The sequence below is a fragment of the Ambystoma mexicanum genome, chromosome 6p (assembly GCF_040938575.1).
Source record: "Ambystoma mexicanum isolate Mex_15411 chromosome 6p, UKY_AmexF1_1, whole genome shotgun sequence".
NCBI lineage: Eukaryota > Metazoa > Chordata > Amphibia > Caudata > Ambystomatidae > Ambystoma > Ambystoma mexicanum.
In genome coordinates this window covers 1,539,396,094-1,539,417,144 of record NC_090935.1, presented here as the reverse complement: position 1 = coordinate 1,539,417,144, position 21,051 = coordinate 1,539,396,094, and the positions used below count along the sequence as shown (strand labels likewise).

The following is a 21,051-nucleotide window of genomic DNA, read 5'->3' as shown; positions in this document are numbered from 1 at the left end:
TTTCTAAGTGGGTGGATGCAATACTCGGGTGGGTGTTTGCCATTTGGAGGCTGACCATAAGGGCCAGGGATCTACATTGTGGTGACATGTTGTATGGGAGACGTGAGTGGAGGCCTGGTGGAGGCTGTCCCTGCACTGCTGGGGGGTGGCGGTGGTGGTAGACATGGGTGGGGGCCTGGTGGAGGATGCCCCTGCACTGCTGTGCGGTGGGGGCGGTGGTAGACATGAGTGGGGGCCTGGTGGAGGCTGCCCCTGCACTGCTAGGGGGTGGGGTGGTGGTAGACATGAGTGGGGGCCTGGTGGAGGCTGCCCCTGGTGGCTGGGGGGTGGGGGTGGTGGTAGACATGAGTGGGGGCCTGGTGGAGGCTGCCCCTGGTGGCTGGGGGGTGGAGGTGCAGGGAGACATGAGTGGGGGCCTGGTGGAAGCTGCCCCTGGTGGCTGGGGGGTGGGGGTGATAGGGGACATGAGTAGGGGCCTGGTGGAGGCTGCCCCTGCACTGCTGGGGGGTGGCGGTGGTGGTAGACATGAGTGGGGGCCTGGTGGAGGCTGCCCCTGGTGGCTGGGGGGTGGGGGTGATAGGGGACATGAGTGGGGGCCTGGTGGAGGCTGCCCCTGGTGGCTGGGGGGTGGGGGTGATGGGAGACATGAGTGGGGGCCTGGTGGAGGCTGCCCCTGCACTGCTGGGGGTTGGCGGTGATAGGGGACATGAGTGGGGGCCTGGTGGAGGCTGCCCCTGGTGGCTGGGGGGGTGGGGGTGATGGGAGACATGAGTGGGGGCCTGGTGGAGGCTGCCCCTGCACTGCTGGGGGGTGGTGGTTATAGGGGACATGAGTGGGGGCCTGGTGGAGGCTGCCCCTGGTGGCTGGGGGGTGGGGGTGCAGGGAGACATGAGTTGGACATGAATGGGGGCCTGGTGGAGGCTGCCCCTGCACTGCTGGGGGGTGGGGGGGGTGGTAGACCTGGGTGGGGGCCTGGTGGAGGCTGCCCCTGGTGGCTGGGGGGTGGGGGTGATGGGAGACATGAGTGGGGGCCTGGTGGAGGCTGCCCCTGCACTGCTGGGGGTGGGGGTGACGGGGGACATGAGTGGGGGCCTGGTGGAGGCTGCCCCTGCACTGCTGGGGGGTGGGGGTGGTGGTAGACATGAGTGGGGGCCTGGTGGAGGCTGCCCCTGCACTGTTGGGGGGTGGGGTGGTGGTAGACATGAGTGGGGGCCTGGTGGAGGCTGCCCCTGCACTGCTGGGGGGTGGGGGTGATGGAAGACATGAGTGGTGGCCTGGTGGAGGCTGCCCCTGCATTGCTGGGGAGTGGGGGTGATGGGAGACATGTGTGGGAGCCTGGTGGAGGCTGCCCCTGGTGGCTGGGGGGTGGGGGTGCAGGGGGACATGTGTGGGAGCCTGGTGGAGACTGCCCCTGCACTGCTGGGGGTGGGGGTGGTGGTAGACATGAGTGGGGGCCTGGTGGAGGCTGCCCCTGCACTGCTGGGGGGTGGGGGTGGTGGTAGACATGAGTGGGGGCCTGGTGGAGGCTGCCCCTGCACTGCTGGGGGGGTGGGGGTGGTGGTAGACATGAGTGGGGGCCTGGTGGAGGCTGCCTCTGGTGGCTGGGGGGTGGGGGTGGTGGTAGACATGTGTGGGGGCCTGGTGGAGGTTGTCCCTGCACTGCTGGGGGGTGGGGGTGGTGGTAGACATGGGTGGGGGCCTGGTGGAGGCTGCCCCTGCACTGCTGGGGGGTGGGCGTGATGGAAGACATGGGTGGGGGCCTGGTGGAGGCTGCCCCTGCCCTGCTGGGGGGTGGGGGTGATGGGAGACATGGGTGGGGGCCTGGTGGAGGCTGCCCCTGGTGGCTGGGGGGTGGAGGTGCAGGGAGACATGAGTGGGGGCCTGGTGGAGGCTGCCCCTGCACTGCTGGGGGGTGGCGGTGGTGGTAGACATGAGTGGGGGTCTGGTGGAGGCTGCCCCTGGTGGCTGGGGGGTGGGGGTGATAGGGGACATGAGTGGGGGCCTGGTGGAGGCTGCCCCTGGTGGCTGGGGTGGAGGTGCAGGGAGACATGAGTTGGGGCCTGGTGGAGGCTGCCCCTGCACTGCTGGGGGGTGTCGGTGGTGGTAGACATGGGTGGGGGCCTGGTGGAGGCTGCCCCTGGTGGCTGGGGGGTGGGGGTGATAGGGGACATGAGTGGGGGCCTGGTGGAGGCTGCCCCTGGTGGCTGGGGGGTGGAGGTGCAGGGAGACATGAGTGGGGGCCTGGTGGAGGCTGCCCCTGCACTGCTGGGGGGTGGCGGTGGTGGTAGACATGAGTGGGGGTCTGGTGGAGGCTGCCCCTGGTGGCTGGGGGGTGGGGGTGATAGGGGACATGAGTGGGGGCCTGGTGGAGGCTGCCCCTGGTGGCTGGGGGGTGGGAGTGATGGGAGACATGAGTGGGGGCCTGGTGGAGGCTGCCCCTGCACTGCTGGGGGGTGGCGGTGATAGGGGACATGAGTGGGGCCTGGTGGAGGCTGCCCCTTGTGGCTGGGGGGTGGGGGTGATGGGAGACATGAGTGGGGGCCTGGTGGAGGCTGCCCCTGCACTGCTGGGGGGTGGCAGTGATAGGGGACATGAGTGGGGGCCTGGTGGAGGCTGCCCCTGGTGGCTGGGGGGTGGAAGTGCAGGGAGACAGGAGTTGGACATGAGTGGGGGCCTGGTGGAGGCTGCCCCTGCACTGCTGGGGGGTGGGGGTGGTGGTAGACATGGGTGGGGCCTGATGGAGGCTGCCCCTGGTGGCTGGGGAGTGGGAGTGATGGGAGACATGAGTGGGGGACTGGTGGAGGCTGCCCCTGCACTGCTGGGGGGTGGCGGTGGTGGTAGACATGAGTGGGGGCCTGGTGGAGGCTGCCCCTGCACTGCTGGGGGGTGGGGGTGGTGGTAGACATGGGTGGGGGCCTGGTGGAGGCTGTCCCTGGTGGCTGGGGGTGGAGGTGTAGGGAGACATGAGTTGGACATTAGTGGGGGCCTGGTGGAGGCTGCCCCTGCACTGCTGGGGGGTGGGGGTGGTGGTAGACATGGGTGGGGCCTGGTGGAGGCTGCCCCTGGTGGCTGGGGAGTGGGGGTGATGGGAGACATGAGTGGGGGACTGGTGGAGGCTGCCCCTGCACTGCTGGGGGGTGGCGGTGGTGGTAGACATGAGTGGGGGCCTGGTGGAGGCTGCCCCTGCACTGCTGGGGGGTGGGGGTGGTGGTAGACATGGGTGGGGGCCTGGTGGAGGCTGCCCCTGGTGGCTGGGGGGTGGAGGTGCAGGGAGACATGAGTTGGACATTAGTGGGGGCCTGGTGGAGGCTGCCCCTGCACTGCTGGGGGGTGGGGGTGATGGGAGACATGGGTGGGGGCCTGGTGGAGGCTGCCTCTGGTGGCTGGGGGTGCAGGGGGACATGCGTTGGTGGGCAGTAGTGCAAGGTGACATGTGGGTTGGCTGGGGGGCATGGCCATGGTGGATGGGGTGCCTGCAGGACATGTGCAGGGTAGGCCCCTGTGGTGTGGGCCACCTGCAGGGGCCATGGAGGGTGTAGAGGGAACACCTGGGAGGACCCACACGTGCAATTCACGTGTGGTGCTCCCCGCGCACCCCTGTAATACACGTACCCTGATGGAATCGCGTGTGATACTTCCCGTGCAACCCTGGACTACACGTACCCTGCTGTTTTTGCATGTGATACTTCCCGCGCACCCCTGGAATACACGTACCCTGATGGGATCGCGTGTGATACTTCCCGCGGACCCCTGAAATACACGTACCCTGCTGTTTTTGCGTGTGATACTTCCCGCGCACCCCTGAAATACACGTACCCTGCTGTTTTTGCATGTGATGCTGCCCGCGCACCCCTGGAATACACGTACCCTGATGGAATCGCGTGTGATACTTCCCGCGCACCCCTGAGATACACGTACCCTGCTGCTTTTGCGTGTGATACTTCCCGTGCACCCCTGGAATACACGTACCCTGCTGTTTTTGCGTGTGATACTTCCCGCGCACCCCTGGAATACACGTACCCTGATGGAATCGCATGTGATACTTCCCGCGCACCCCTGAGATACACATACCCTGCTGCTTTTGCGTGTGATACTTCCCGTGCACCCCTGAAATACACGTACCCTGATGGAATCGCGTGTGATACTTCCCGCGCACCTCTGAGATACACGTATCCTGCTGCTTTTGCGTGTGATACTTCCCGTGCACCCCTGGAATGCACGTACCCTGCTGTTTTTGCGTGTGATTCTTCCCGCGCACCCCTGGAATACACGTACCCTGATGGAATCGCTTGTGATACTTCCCACGCACCCCTTAGATACACGTACCCTGCTGCTTTTGCATGTGATACTTCCCGCGCACCCCTGAAATACACGTACCCTGCTGCTTTTGCGTGTGATACTTCCCGCGCACCCCTGAAATGCACGTACCCTGCTGCTTTTGCGTGTGATACTTCCCGTGCATCCATGAAATACACGTACCCTGCTGCTTTTGTGTGTGTTACTTCCCACGCACCCCTGATGCACACGTACACAGGACAATTGTGTGTGGAACATCCCGTGAACCACTGAAATACACGTTCCCCGCTTGGCGTTTGCTGTTTGCCAGCCCTGTGAACTGGTCCAGGGTTGGCGCAGCCCTTTGCGATTATTTGGGGATTTTGAAGGCTTTTCCTTGCGCGAGGGCGTTCTTGGGGGCGTAACTGGCGCTGCTGCAGGGTCGCTGTGCCACGCTGCGCCACGGCGGTTTTGGATGCGAAAATCCGTGAATACGCTGTGCGCGGAAATCGATTTTAGCGCAAGCGGCAGGCGCAGACATTCGCACGAGCATGCTGTGCGCCAGCCCCGTGCGCCACTTTTGTGCGAATTTCTATGAATTACCCTGTAAGTGCTTACAGCGCATGCAGACTGCAGCGGGCGGATTGATCTTGCGTCTCTATTTTTGAGATGATACCTCATCAGCCATAAAATACCTTTATTAGTTGACAATAGAGAACTAAATGAAGTTTAAATCCTTGTGTATGATTTTTAAACTTCTAACTACAAGATGCCAACCTTTTCTTGACAAAAAGATATGTGACTGTAATCCATTTGTTCTGCATGCTCTTAAAGAACACATCTTCTGGTGACCCTAGCTTTTGCAGTTTGCTCCTCATGATTATGGAATACTTTACCTATAAAACATCAATGTTTCTTTAGATCCACCAACCGTTATGAAAAACATTGAAAAACAGGTTATCTTTATCTGGAACAGATTTGAGGTTTGTATATCTACCATATTTCAGTGACATTTCAAGTGCCTGGATACTACTATTGGATTTTGTAGAACTTTGAAAATAAAAATACATAGATTTAGAAACTAGGATTCACAACAGGACCATGACCTTGGTTCTCTCAGGAATCACAACAGGTCCCTCGTGGACCTTGAGTTCTCTCAGGATTTACAAGAGATGAATGAATATTTGTTCGCCTCAGATTCAGGGTCCTTTTCAGGAAGTCAATATCATGTCACCAGCCGGTCATCAGTTAAGTCTCTGGTTCTGTTTGCTTTCCTGGACGTTACTGGTGGTAAGCCTTACGGCATGGATTTCTGGAAGTGCTTAGGTTTATCTCTAGCATACCTGCCTCTTCAGAACTTTCAGTTACTTGCAACTCCCAATCTCCTCCTCAAAACCTCTGGAGTTTGGACTGCCTTCTTACTGTCATGGCCTGATGATCCCTCCCAATCCTCCTCCTCACCGGATTTTTCCAAAGTGCTTTCTTGAGCTTCTGCGTGTCTTCTTTAATTCTTTGATCCTCTTTTCCTTCTTTCTGTGTAGATAGGGGCGAGCTTCCTCAGAGGCCACCTGGGCTTGTGGATACACTCAGGTCAAGGGGGACCTTGAGGAGCAAGCCCCCGAAATTCCTGGGAAAAAGCCTCTGTGGCACAAAAACCCCATAGTGATAGATGAATCAAAGGCTTGAATGTTGTTAGCCGGATGCTGACAAATCTCTGCGGGTCTTTTCTGCAGTCCAATAGTATCAGGGTCTTTTCTGCAGTCCATTAGTAGCAGGGATTAATGAGGATAGCCACACCCCTGCTGAGTCCACAATAGTGGTCCTCTATCCTCTACTGAGAACCGATAAGCACAAAGAATAACTCCAGACTGGAGCCAGAAAGAGAGGCCCCAGTAGAACAGGAGGTTAAGGAGGCAGCACTAGCAAATGAAATAATGGGGAAGTAAATGACGAGAGTCTCCAGCCAGGTGGGAGGAATAAAGGTAAACTGCTGATAACACGTACAGATAGATAAAAAGGAAAGTTTGGCAGGCACCTGTTGCTGGCATGTTCCCAACAAACTGTTGCAGGCGGAGCACTACTGGCATTCTCCTCCTCTGGGCAGGACCCATTGGACTATGGAATGAGGCATGTTGGTATGTATTGCCTTCATTGAAGGCAGTCTTTAAGCTTGGGGGAGCTGAACCATGCCGTAGTGGCGGCCATCATGAGGAGGTACGTAGAACTCCATCATCCTTCACTAACATAGGTCACTGTTCAGGGCGGAAAGAATGAAACAGTCATGCTGATGGGCTGGCCTCACAGGTAGAGTTGAAATCCGCAAGAATGGCCATGGTCTCTGGGAGTGGCAGAGAACTTCATTGGGATGAAACACTCTGTGTAAGAGCTAGAAAACGTCAGTGTGAGGAAATGCTCTGCAGGAGAGCTTGAAGGTTTAGTGGTTTGCTGTGCCGTCTGAAACCTTTAGTGGGCAGCTGTGCCCTGTGAGAGAGCCTGAGAACTGGACCTGGTGACAGTGCCCTGTGCAGAAGTCTAAAAACTCTAATGGGTGTCTTCCCCCTGTGAGAGTGGCAGAGAACTTTAGTGGGCAGCTATGTACTGCAAGATAGCCTGATAACTTTGATGGGCACATTCACTCTGTGAGAGAGCCCACGTACTTTAGAGGGAAGCTGCGCCATGTAAAGGAGCCCAAGAACAGTTCACAAGAAAGGCTGGTGATCGAGAGTCATTACAATAGTTGCATTCAAAAGGGATTTGAGCACAATAGGCAATAAAATGTGTAAGTCTGCAGCTTTTCTGTACCTCGCCATCACTACTGCAGCTATCTAATTCCCATCCACATATACCACGAAACAAGCCAGCTCCATGTTTTGATTTCTGTCTTATACTGTGTAACAAATCATCATCATCATCATCATCCGATCTGGTGTGGTGACTATGGATAGATGTCACTACAGAATAAATGTATTATTAATGTAATTTGTTCAACATGCAGCACTGCAAGACCTCTCCTGACAATATCCCCAGCCGCACTAAGCAATATTGTTGATTGCACAATTGTGGTTGACAGCTAAAGGATTCAACAGCAACTCGGACAAGTGGTGCTTGCCAGATGCTGCTTGCTAAACCAATACTATGCTGGTTCATCACCAGTTCCAATGAGCGAAGAGTGCATTAGACAGGTATCAAGCATATGCATGGCTGATAGTTCGATCTCTGTTCCTGTTGATGAATCAGATGTACTCAATGTTTCTGAGTCTCAGAGGCAAAGAAAGCATGTGCATTCACAGAGGACAAGTGGGAAAAAGCATTTTAGCACTAACATTAGAATCGTTTTCAGATATATATGTGTTTTTCAAATCTGACAATCAACAGAATATCACAGTAATTAAAAAGGATATATTAATAACTCGGCTATGTATGCAATGGCAAACACATAAAGTATGTCTAAGGATATTCTTGTGAGTTTGAATATATACTTCTTACACATATACACATTTCCAGACAGGCAATTATCAGAAAAATTAATATTTCAGTAAGTCCAATTGTATTCCTCATTCCTAAGGGGAGAGATAACTCACAGCTGACATTTCCCCTTAGAACACAGAAAATACATTGGGCCATTAGAGAAAATGAATGGAATCTATCACAGGCTCAGTTCAAGCCTAAAATATGGCATCATATGATGCTGCATGTGTGGACTTTGCTGGGTATTCAAACTCATACACATAAGGAGAGGAGAGAGTTCTGGGAAAGCAGAACATATGTGAGCTCATGTGACAGGACAAACGCTGATTGGGATTCCAACTGGAAGTAGCTGATGGGAAATCTCTGTAAAAAGGCCTTTTTCAGGTGGGACAGAATGCAGAGGGCTTTCCTAATACAAAACCAGTTTACCTTTAACTTTGGGAGCAAGTGGACATACTTATAAGAAGAGATTATCCAGCTGTGCTGCCAGAAGCTGGCTGATGTCTTTACCTGTCATGGGCCTTTGAAACACAAACAAAAGTGAGTATAATGATAATGATGTGTTATTTATATAGCACCTTAATCCAAAGCGTTTTACAGAGCACATACTTACATACAATATCACCCAACCGAAAATGGTACTCATTTATCGACCCCGGATGGATGAAAGGCTGAGAAGGCCTTGCCGGGATTCGAACCTGCAGATCACACTCAGATCGCAGCAGCTAGCGCTCAACCCGCTGAGCTATCTTACCGGCCTGATAATGATGCTAGAGTATTTAGACAAATGTCCCAAGAAGTATATTCCAGATAGAAATGCAAAATATTGCCAATCTGGAATAGCATCTCCAGTTCCTGGCTGATAAAGGACATCTGGTGTCATATAATGCTGGTTCCTTTGTATTTGAGAGCTGGGCTATTTTATGACTCCTGAGAATGTGGGTCATCATGGTGCAAGTTCTTTGAAGTTAGCCTGCCGGCAAGGCCCATATATCACCCACTAATGCCCCTTTGAGTGATTCCAGCATCTGCATGTCCCTGTGCCAGACATCAAGTCCTCAAAGGTGTGAGTCGCATCTTCATGTGCATACCTGGATTACGGTGAAATGTGATTACCTGGAGAGCAGACTGATGCTCAGAATGAATCCATTTTTTTTACAGAGCATGTGTCTAGGCCCTTTGGCAGCTAGAAGCTGTAAATGGGAAGCATTTGTTTTTATTACTTATGGCTGTATCCCGAGAACCAACTCGAAGCAAAGTCATATGGTTTTATGATGAGCTTCAAAGCCAGTATTCACAGTGTTGTCATAGGAAAGCAGGCCATCTCCTTTTGCATTGCTGTAGCAGTCAGTGGCTGGGTGAAGGAATGTCATTTTGCTGCCCAGGACCAAAGCTGGTTTCATTCAAAGATGCAGCTTTTACAGTTATTTTCTTTTCCCCTTGTTTTTACATTTCCACAAAAAGGACAATATTATAACATTTCGTTTGCGACCAAAGTCCTGTCAAAGACTTATATTTTTGAGTGCCTGTAGGTTTTATAATACTGATACTTAATCCTGTAAGAAAATAAAAACAAATATCAGCAGACCTCAATTTGATTTTTCACTTTTCTATGAAATATTGTGCTTTTCATCCCAGATTGGACTGTTTCTCCATTTAATAAAAGGTTGCTGGTTACTTTCTGGTAACTGCAAACACTGTTTTTGGGCCTTGTTGGTTCATTAGACAAATACTCTTGTTGTAGATAGGCTGCTAACATCGCACATTTCCTTTCATGAATCCTTTTCCAATGCTGTCTGCAGACTGCAGCTCACAAATGTTGATTTTTAAATGTAAAGTGTTGCTTTGCATCCTTTTCTTTCACATAGGTTTTCCTATACTATGGAAGCAATTCATTATGCACATTAAGGTGTAATAAGAACCAAGGTAACTGTGAGGTAATGTGTGCAGAATACTGTGGGTGAAGTGTTGGATATTGTGCAACAGAGTGAGGTAGTGGAAGAGTGGAGAGTGGAGAGAACATTTGGAAATAGTGGTTGTAATAGTTGGAAGCTGTCTTGTTTCGGAGTGTTTAATCTGTTCTACTTTGAATAAACTGTTGAATCAGACACAGTCACTCACTTAGTAATTGGCTAGAGTTATTATAACAACCTGTAAATAACACAAAGCAATAGTGAAGGACCATTAAACAAAAAGTTGTAGAAATGGTGGAAAAGTAACAGAAAAAGCTAATTACGAAATTTGTGAAAAGATGTTACATACATAGAATAAATAACATGTCTACCTACCACTCAGTCCATTAAAGTGTAGCTGCCAGCTGTGCAAGACACTGTGAAAGTGAGAAAGAAATACCCAGGGCAGAGGAAGCCTGATACACTAAAATGTGATTTTCTTACAATTAACTTTCACTGAGTAGCAGCAAGACCGCACCAGCTCCTCTTGAGGTTTGAAATCTGTTCATACCTTGTGTTTACTTTTATCTTAAACCATTGAAAATGTCATGCATTGTGTTCTTAAGTTCATACATGAAAACATTGTATAATATTTAATCAAATATTGACACACACCATATTATTGCCCCTTGAGTTGCGTTTTTTCGTATCCATCTTTAAAAGAAATACAGATGTTCATCTTTTTATAGGGTTAACTTACCACATCCACCAGCTGGGTAATTTTTAATCCAAAGTGTACTTTAATTGTGTTATTGGAATTTGGCACAGGTCGCACCCATTTTTGATAACCTCTGAATAAGTTCCTCAACAGGGCATCTTCTGTTTCTGCCATCGACCGAAATCCAGCAAAAGCTAATAAAACAAAGACAAAAACATAGAAAGTGAAGAAACATGAAAATCAGTGCATCATGAAACGTGTAATAAACACACATAAACAATGTGGTAAACGTTTTAAGTATTGCCTTCAGCTCAATCTGTCATTAAAATCTGCAGTTAATATGATGTTGATCAATCAATTATAACTGCCAAATTACTACTTCATCCATCTTTCCCATTCAATTTCTCAGATCCTCCATGGTATTGTGGCATGAAGTTTTGCAGCACAGCATTGCACAACTGTGAATTATGCCAAACTCCCCTTGTTAATGTATCTGAATACCCCCCTAATATCTACTTGTCAATCTCTTGGAACAGTGGTAGATTGGAGTTATTCACAGTTATTCAATATATGAGCCCTGGCAGCCATGAGTGTGATCTCTGTATTTGTGTACAATATTTTTAGCAACATGTTCGTTTTCTACGTCATTGTTTAGGATAACTAGATAATCGTACCTAGCAGTAATGCTTCACTTATATATGTCGGTCATTATGATATTTCCCTTAGCTAATATCTTTTCTGCATTCAGCAGTATCTCTTCTCTTTCAACAGCTGCTTCCAGCACATTTACAGACTATGTGCATTAGCACATTTTTGTTATATATGGGTCTGTGCTATTTTACACTTCATTCTATTCATTGTAGAATGGTGCCTATTAAATTGGGATAGAACATTACTAGGCAGGGTAGAACAGTAGAACAGTAGGAGGCAGGGTATAAAACAATGATGAGTACAGAAATGAAGCCACAACATCTTAATCACTGTCCATTAAACATGTTCATACAGAAATTGCACATGTGGAAAGGTGCAAACACCTTGCAAGTGACCATATCTCTTTGCTGGCACTCTGCATGAGTAATGGGTGTCCATACGCCCCTGGAATGGGAATATAAACGGTAGAAAACTTACTGGAAACATTGTGATGTGTATTTAAATGAAGATGTCTGTCTAATAGAGTCAAAGCAGGATAGAAATTGAAGAAATCAGCCACAACCGAAGCACAGCTTTTAAAATGTGTGTTAATAGAGGGGAAAGCAGCACCACTAGTGTATTGCCTATGACACCAATATAAAATTAAGATGAGTAGTGCAGTATATCAGCCCCGCATTTTTAATTTCGTTTTCCGGTACACAATATTATTAGCATTTGGTAAAAAAACAAATATGCCATAGGTTGTCACACAGAGTAAAAATCACATTGCACGTTCTAAGCAGCACCATTATAATATTAAGAACTGCAGCACACATATTTATAACATGCACAGAAATGTCTGAGAGCTAATGGATATTTCTCCTCTGTAAAGGGTGCCGGAGATAAAACGTGGTTGTAGACCCTCCTGAGTGAAAGAAATTCCATAGAACAAGTTAGTTGACCCATGTTGTTCTCTGTAGAGGGGCTGCCACACTCCTTTTTTAACTTTCTAAAACTATGGGGTTTCACCCTAAGCAAGCCAGGGTAATCCAGACGTGGACCTCGCTTTCCCACTGTGCCTTAGAGAGGCTCAGCTTCACCTCACTGATGAGGCCTGACTAGGCCGAAACACGTGTCTGGGGTTGCTGATGGTACTCTTCTTCAGAGGAGATTTGCTACCATTTTTGTGCTGGACTGTCCTTGTGGGTAGGACAAAGACTGATATGAAAATGATTTTTCTCCTCTGTGAAGGGTGCAGTGAGCTAGAACGTGGTTGTAGACCCTCCTGAGTGGAATACATTCCATAGAACAGGGTATTTGATCCACGTTCGATCTCAGTAGAGGGGCTTCCACACGCCTTTATAACTCATTTATAACAGGCTGCTCTTACCTGATTATTGTAATACTGTGGTTCTGTAAAAAAAAAAGAAAATTGCAAGGCTAATTCTAAAAAGGCATTGCTGGTGGTGGTGTGCGAAACCAACTCTCACAACTGTTCCCTATTTACAAGGCCCTGTCCACTTTGTGAAGAGGCCAGTAGCCTTGTCTTGTCAAGGGGGATGGGAATCGCTCTCAGCTGGGAGTGGAAGGCCTAGTTGGATGAAATCCATAGCCAGCCCTACCTCTAAAATGGACAGTGGCAGCTAAGAGGGCCCCAATTCCTGTGCCCCCCTTGTTGCCTGCATGCTTTTATGAATGCCACTGTTATCTCTAGCCATGGCTCTATTACAAAAGCTTGTCAGTATTGTACTATTTATTTATTTTTACATTGAAAAGTCCCCTTTAAAGTTCTTACGGTGCAGATTGAGCCACCAAGAGGCCACGGCATTTTCAGGAGAGATTTGCGAGCCTGGACACACGAGCTATGAAAAGTGAGAGAGGTTTATATTTGCTACTTGTATTGATTGATTGATCGTCTGATTGATAGGATATTTATAATGCGCCTATACACGTGTTTCAAGGCGCAACCAGGCAGGGACGGGAAACAGGGGCGAAGAAAACAAAAAGTCTTACTAGGTCTAGTATCTTTTAGATGGTGCAAGTGCGCAGACAAGAAGTGCATGGGAGAGGAAGGGAAAGAAGTGTACCCAGTGGAACAGTGCCCTGGGTTAAGTGCAAGGAAGGCAGGGCCTCCAAGGGGAAAATGACCCGGAAGTGCAAAGAAGGCCAGGTGGCAGTGCAGGAAGACCTGAAGGCAAGTTCTAGGGACTGGGCAGGGGGGAGGGGTACTTGTCCTACATGACTCAGAGGAGCACCAGGCAGCCTGTCACGTAACTGAGCAGGAGGAAGGGAAGGATAGCAGAGGGAAGGCAGAGAGAAAAGGAGGTGGGGAAAGGTTAGCAAGGGAGAGGCAGTGAGAAGGAAGAGGAGAAAGACAAGGTCTTGAGGAGCTTCTGGAACTTAAGGAGGTCCGGCTCAAGGCAGAGAGTGTCAGGGAAGCCATTGCAGAGGGAGGCACCTGCAGAGGAAAGAGATCCACCACCCAGTCTCTGCTTGGGGAAACGACTCACCAACAGAGAATTGGCAGTAGTCGATCGGAGGGCTCTGGAAGGAAGGTCCTTAGGAATAGAGCAATGGAGATAGTATGGGACCAGGCCCCAGAAGGCCTTGTAGAAGATGCAGAGGGTCTTGAACTTAATCCTTGCAGCCACCGGGAGCCAATGGAGGGATTTCAGAGCCGGAGAGAGGCAGAGCCTGGGTTTGAGGCCAAGGATAAGTCTTGCGGTCCTCTTTTGAATAGGTTGCAGAGGGTGGAGGGTGGAGGGTAGAGTTAGGTAGATTGAGAAAGAGTCTGTTGCAGTAGTCAAGCCTAGAGAGATCCAGGGCTCTGGAGACAATGAGCCTCTGGGGGAAGGTGAGGAAAAGGTAAAATACCTCTGAGGAGGTGCAGTTGGAAATGGGACTTTTTGGAGATGTCTGTGATGTGTGGCGAGAAGGAGAGAGTGGAGTCGAAGATGACCCTGAGGTTTTTTTGACTCACAAGCGGGTGAGGGCACAGGGAAAAAGGTGGCCGGCCAGAGTGAAAGGGGGAAAGTGGGAGCAGGGGTCCCAATCAGAAGGATCTCTGTCTTACTGGCATTAAGGCAGAGATCATTAGGGGTGCACCATGCCTGAATAGCGGAAAGACATTCAGGGATGAGCGAGGAGGAAGAGGAGGCCGAGGGTAACCTGAAAGAGAGATGCGTGTCATCCGCATAACACTGAAAGTTAGAGGAAAAGGTAGATATCAGGTGGGCCAAGGGGGCCAGATAGACATTGAAAAACCAGGGCGAGAAGCTAGAACCCTGGGGAACACCACATGTTGAGAGTGTGTTGGAGGAGAGGAAGGACCCAATTTCAACCTGGGAAGGTTGGTCCAAGAAGAAAGAGGATAGCCATGCCAGAGCCTGATCTGTGATGCCCAGGGTATCTTGGAGATGGGTGATCAGGATGTTGTGTTTCACTGTGTCAAACGCAGAAGAAAGGCCGAGGAGGATGAGGACAGAGAGAGAGTTAGAGTCAAGGTTAGATAGCAAATCTGCACAGGTGTTACGGATAGCAGTGTCCGCGCCTCTGGCTGCTCTGAAGCCAGACTGATGGTCATGGAGACAACCAACAGATTCAGTGTGGAGGATTAGATGGGAGATAGACAATTTCTCCAGGAGTTTGCCCAGGAAATGAGTAATAGAAATTGTTCAATAGTTTGCTGGAATGAAGAGGTCGGCAGAAGGCTTTTTGAGCAGGTGGTGCACAAAGGGGTGCTTGAGAGGAGAGGGAAAAACTCCAGCGGCAAATGAGTGGTTACAGAGATTGGCAAAAGCTGGAGTGAGAGAGTCAATGATGTCCTTAATGGCTCTGGAGGGGCAGGGAGACATCTGTTTGACTTTCAAAGACCAAACTTGTTTGCAGATTAGGCCACTAATGGCCATGGAATTTTTCAAGATTGTTTTGGAAGTATGGTGTTGGTAAATTGTTGAAGCATATGACTTATTATTTGCAACGTTTAGGCACAAAAAGCAACATTGAAGATACTCAAAAAGTGCTTGGTGTGATTAATTTATAGTTTGGGCCACCAAATGCCATGGAATATTCAGGACACACTTTGGAAGTTGAAAACATATGTGGCAAGTATCTGGGTACGTGGTTATTGTCCTGGCACTTTGCAGCGACATCAAGCAGCACTGAACAACCCCACCAAATGTTCTTTATGTAAATAATATGCTGGTGGCCTATGCAATAAACACAATCAGCCTCATTACAAGTTTGCCGGTGCAGTAATGTGCCGGTATTTCCATATACAGGCACATTTCTGGAGTGCCTGACTTACCTCCAGCCAAGAGTTGGAGGTAAATCAGGCAACGCATTGGCAAAAAGACAGCTAGTATTACCAGTGCTGACAATACCGGCAATCCCCCCAAGGAGTCCTGTGGGACTCCACGGAATCGGGATTAACCACCCTTGCCAGCGCTTGTAATCTGCCGATAATTCCAGCAGACCAAGTGCCAGTAACGGTTATTCCGTTTGGTGGCATTCCTCCAGATTTACTGGCGGGATACCAACAAACTTCCACTGAGGCTCAATAGGTTTGGGAAGTTGTAAGCAGGAAATGCATGATGAGCGTAAGCACATGATGAATGTGTTATCACATTGTGTCACAATAAGCAGAAACAAGCACCTTAGATGAGTGCTGAATAATGTAAGGCTTGGCCATAAAATGTCAACAAATTTACATCATAGGTTTTATGAGTTGGAAACAATGGAATGTTTTTTCCAGGCACTCGGTTTATGTTCCAGCACTTTTGACATGTGGAGAGATATTGAGCACTCCCAATATTGATCCACTCCAGTTAATGTGAATAACTCATAGGTTCAGCTACCAAAGGACACCCACATGGAAGGATATGGTTGAGGATTAGAAACATAGGGCCTGATTTACAAAAGGTTTCACAATGGCACACTCCCATTGAAAAGCACTTTGTAAATCAGGCGCATAGTGTTTATGTTTTGTCACTAGTAATCACATTAAAAGGTATTATGCGCCCACTCCAAAAACGTGCTTGATATAAAGATTTTGCAAGATGTACTTTCAACGTCTGTGCGCTTTTCAGGATACTTTTTGGGAGTTGAAAACATGATGGGTCTAATTTACACAGCATTTGTCAATGGGATGGCGCCATTGCTCGCCACTTTTAAGAACATTGTCAAGACCTGGCTGTTTGACAAATATGAGTACTTAATCGTTGTCGTTCTATATACCCTTGATGTCTTCATGGTCTTTATTCTATCTGCGGGTCTGGGCATTACAAAAATATCAACAACAACAAAAAATACAATAGTAAAACGCTTTTGTAAATCAGACCTGATTTGTCCAAAGTTTATGGTCACATAGTTTCAGTTTTGCCACGTTAAGGTGCATTACACAAAATAACTTGCATATTAGACAGAAACGTCAATGTAATTCTCAGAACAGTGCTTAGAAGTTTACACTGTGATGTGGGCAATAGCTTTTGTAAATGCTGTCTGCGTCAGCACTTTAGGCACATTAAGCAACATCAAGCACTTCCACACATGTGTTTGGTGTGATTTGTTTTCAGGTTTGGATTAAAAGGCCATGGAATTTTCAGGGGAGGGTTTGGGAGTTGGAAACATGAAGCTTCAAGCCAAATGGCTCACATTTCTCCAGTGTTACATATATTACACAGCATTAGCACTTCCAACAAAGGGCTTAATTTACTGGATGTGCATGTTTGACAATCAACCACCATGGAATGTACTACTTCGAGCTTGAGAGTTTGAAATGTGATGTTTGAAAAGTGTCAAGCACGTGTTTTACATTTTGGCACTTTTTAGAATATTAAGCAAAATGACACACTCCCTAAAATGCAAGCACATTATGAGCAGGCAGAGCCAACAAAAGCCATGGATACTTCAGGATAAGAGTGGGGAGATGGAAGCCTGATTTATACAGCACATGGTTTATGTGTTTGCACACATTCAGCAACATTACACACATCCAGAAAAAGTACTTAATGTGAGTCATTTGCCATTTTGGCCTCTAACGACCAATGTATTTTCAGAGTGGTTTAAGTAGTTTGAAACGTATGCGTGTTAACTTTCTAGGTGCAGGGCTCACGGGTTATGTTTTGGCATTATTAAGACAACCTATCTATTTCAAGACTACAAAATAAGACCACATTTAATTAACTAACACGTTTTGTGTCCATTATTCATTATTCACACAACATGTTTTACTTCACTACCACAACTCTAAAACCTTTCATTATGCTAGCATTACATTCTAATAGCCTTGTAGCCTGCGTGAGGAGTCATTATCACCTAGGAAAAAGACACTGGGCCTCATTACGACCCAGGCGGTAAGTTACCGCCTTGGCCGTGACTTTACCACCATGGCGTAAACTACGTTTACGCCATGGTGGTAGGCGGATTTACCGCCCCATTCCGAGGTCGGCGGGGCGGTAACTCCCCAATCCCCATTTACCCTTCCCCATTCCCATTTTTGCCCCATAGGGCGTAATGGGAGTGGGGAAGGCGTTAATTACGCCACCGTAAATTACGGTGGCGTAATTAACTCCATGGTCCCTTAGCGCCATGGATTTTAACACCTGCTAAAAGCAGGTGTTAAATCCGCCATGGCGCTAAGGGACCTCGTACTCAGGCGGTAAGGGTCGGCGCTGTTTACGCCGCCGTAAAACCCTTACCGCCTGAGTCGTAATGAGGCCCACTTTCTCAATTTACGTACCACGGCCACCCCAGCCTATAAGGCTATACCAGGGTATACCAGATAATCATACACATATTTTTGTGGAATACTTTTCAGGTTGCGCCATCAAAGGTCATACATTTTGGAGTTCTGTGTAGTTGTAAACATGTTTTGTGCAAAAAGTCTAGGTAGATGGTTTATGCTCTGCCACTTTTTCTTCACTTAAATTTTATTAATTTTGACATTGGGTGTGAACATACAGGTGGGTATATATTATGCATTAACAGCTATATCAAGAAATTGTTCCGGTCCACCTTAACAATACTTAACAACATTGACGTACGTCGTTCCAATAGGAAGAAAGTGAAAGCCCTGCCCCCCTCCCGGTTCTCGAGTCTCCTTTGTTCGTGGCATTGCTATGCTGAATCGTAGTGGGCTGCGTGACGTTCATCTTTAATTCGTCCCTAGGTCATAGATCTCCAGTATGGTCTGTGACAGGCATGGGTTGCTGGCAGTGAGTCGTTCAGAGTTCTGCCAATGTTGGCGTAGGTTGGGTGCTAATTTCTTTGCTGCGTTGAGTCATCCGTGGCTGGGCGTGTGATATATTGTTCAGTAAAGTCGCACCAGGCTTCCTCTTGTCGTGTGGCCTTGTCATGCAGTATTGCCGTTATTTTTTTGAATTGTATAAATGTTTGTGGTGATCTGTATCCAGTCCTTTTTATCAGGTAGGCGTGAGGATTTCCACTTTATAACGAGGGCTGCTCTCACTGCGAGTAACAGGGGGGATACTAGACCTTTTACCCTAATCAGTTTGTCATCTTCTTCTTCGAGGCCAAAAAGAATCAGGAGGGGTGACAATTCCCTCTCTATGCCATCCAGCTGTTTGATCCATCCTAGGACTTCTTGCCAATAGATGCAGACTTTGGGGCAGTTCCACCACATGTGCCAGTAGTCGACATCCATACCACATTGTCGTCAGCATCTGGGGCTGGAGGTCTGGAACATTTTGGACAGCCTGTATGGGTCGTACTGCCATCTGTGGAGCAATTTTATAGCGTGTAATTTGTACTGAGCTGCGATTGATATTTTGGATGGCGTCTCACAAATTTTGTCCTAAGCCTGATGGTCAAACTCTCTGCCAAAGTCTCTTTCCCATCTTGCCTTGAGACGGAGGCTCGGCGCGTCGTCTTTAGTGATTAGAGCCCTGTACATTTGCGCTATGAGGCCTTTGGAGGTGTTGGCCGTGTCTAGGATCGTCTCGAAGGGCGTTAGTTCTCTCTGTGTGGTGGCCTTCCATTCCCTTCTGGTAGTACGCCTTTCAGTCGCAAGTACAAGAAGACTGGTATTGGGTGAATTTGGAGGGTTTCCTCTAGTTCCGTAATTGAGATGAATTTCCCTTTTCTCCACAGCTGACCGACTCTCTCAATGCCGGCATCGAACCAAGTTTGGTATCTAGCGTGTTCTGGGATTTCTTCTCTGATCCCGGGGGAAAAGTGATGGCTCAGGGGCGAAGGCCACGTGGTGACTCCCAACATCGCTTTCCCCTTCTTCCATATGTTCCACATTGTGCCCAATATCGAGTGGTTGTGCAATCTTCTCGTGAGTTTCGGTCTGTGGACCCATAGCCATTCTGCCAGAGTTACGGTGGCTAGAATGTTGTTGTCCAGTTGGACCCATAGGAGGTCCTTCCTATCTCGCAAGTGTGGGATCAGAATTCTGAATTGTGTGGCTTGATAATAGCGTTCTATGTCCGGTAAGCTCACTCCCCCTAGGTCCTTTGGTAATATTAAAACATCGTAGCGGATTCTGGGTTTCTTTCCATTCCACAGAAATTCTAGTATGGCCTTTTTAACTTGTCTGAAGAAATGTTTAGGGATTGTGATGGGCAAGACCTGAAAGGGGTATAGGAACCGTGGAAGGGTCACCATTTTGATTGCGTTTAGGCGTCCCATCCATGAGATTGTCAGTGGTTTCCATTTCGTGAGATCAGCCTTGACGGCTTCGAGAAGCGGAGGGAAATTTGCTTCGTAGAGGTTGTTGAGGTGCCGCGTTAAATTGATCCCCAAGTATCTCAGTGTTGGGTCTCCGATGATCAGCCCGAGGTGCTCGAGGGCTATTTGGTGTTCTGGAGATGGATCATGGAGTGGAAAAAGAATGGATTTGGTTTTGTTAATTTTGAAGCCTGAGAGTGTGCCGTATTCCTCTATCAGATGGATCGCTCATGGGATGGAAGACGTTGGGTTTGACACATGGAGCAGAATGTCATCTGCATACAAGGCTAGCTTATATTCTTTGCCATTCACCTGAATCCCTTCCACTGCTGGATCTGCTCGAAGCATTACGGCGAGAGGCTACAGGGACAGCGCGAAAAGTATTGAAGAAAGGGGGCAACCTTGTCTCATACCCCTGCTGAGAGCAAACCAGTGGGAGAATTGGGAGTTCACCGTCACCGATGCTCTTGGGGTTGTATAGACAGCTTTGATCCCTCGACGGAGTGTGGGGCCAAGGCCTATCTTCTTTAGCGTGGCCTCCAAGAAATGCCATTTGACTCTGTCGAACGCCTCCTCGGCATCAATTGAGAATAACGCTGGCTTGTTCAATGATGTTTGGGCCTCGTGGATTAAGTGCAGGGTTTTCCGTGTGGAGTCTGCGCCTTGTCTGCCTAGGATGAAACCCATTTGGTTGTTGTGGATTATTGCGGGCATGTGTGACTCCAGTCTTGCAGTAATGATTCTCGTATAGATTTTGGCATCGATATTTAGAAGGGATATTGGGTGGTAGGAGGCGCACAGCTTTGGGTCCTTACCCTCCTTGGGGATGACTGTTATCAGTGCTTCAGAGAAGGATTCGGGCGCCACACCGGATTGAAGGATGTTGTTAAATAGGTCAACCATGAATGGGAGAAGAGCATCTTTGAAGGTCTTATAGAACCCCGCTGTGTACCCGTTGTTCCCGGGGGCTTTCCCTGTTGGAAGTCTTTTGATTGCTTCTTCAATTTCTTCTCCTGTGATGGGAGCTTCCAAGGTTTGTGCTGTATCGGATGGGAGAGTGGGCAAGGATATTTTGTCCATATAATCTGCAATTGCTTCTGGATGCGAGGCAGCGTGTGACATGTATAACTCCTTGTAGAAGTCGGCAAAGGCTTCAGTGACACTGGGGGGATATGGGTCGCAGGGATTTCCTTTGTTATGGATCGTGGGCACCCACCGCTCTTGGTGTTGACTGCGGAGTCTTGCGGCTAGTAGGGCGCCTGCTTTGTCCCCATGTTCATAGTGCCTCTGCTTCAGGCATTGAAGCTGGCGCGCAATGCTACCCGCCTCCAGTTGTCGTAGTTCCTCCCTCTTGTCGTTGGCCTCCCTAATCTTTTG

The 21,051-nt window shown here is 48.8% G+C and overlaps 1 protein-coding gene across 2 annotated transcripts in view; it reads right to left on the bottom strand.

Annotated features, from left to right (window-relative positions):
- CHRNB3 (cholinergic receptor nicotinic beta 3 subunit) overlaps positions 1-21,051 on the bottom strand; it is a 781,646-nt gene that overhangs the window by 513,235 nt on the left and 247,360 nt on the right. For both annotated transcript variants that reach the window (XM_069626420.1, XM_069626421.1), the window contains exon 2: positions 10,396-10,547. In XM_069626420.1, coding sequence (XP_069482521.1) covers positions 10,396-10,547 — 152 coding nt within the window. The remainder of the gene's footprint in view (positions 1-10,395; positions 10,548-21,051) is intronic.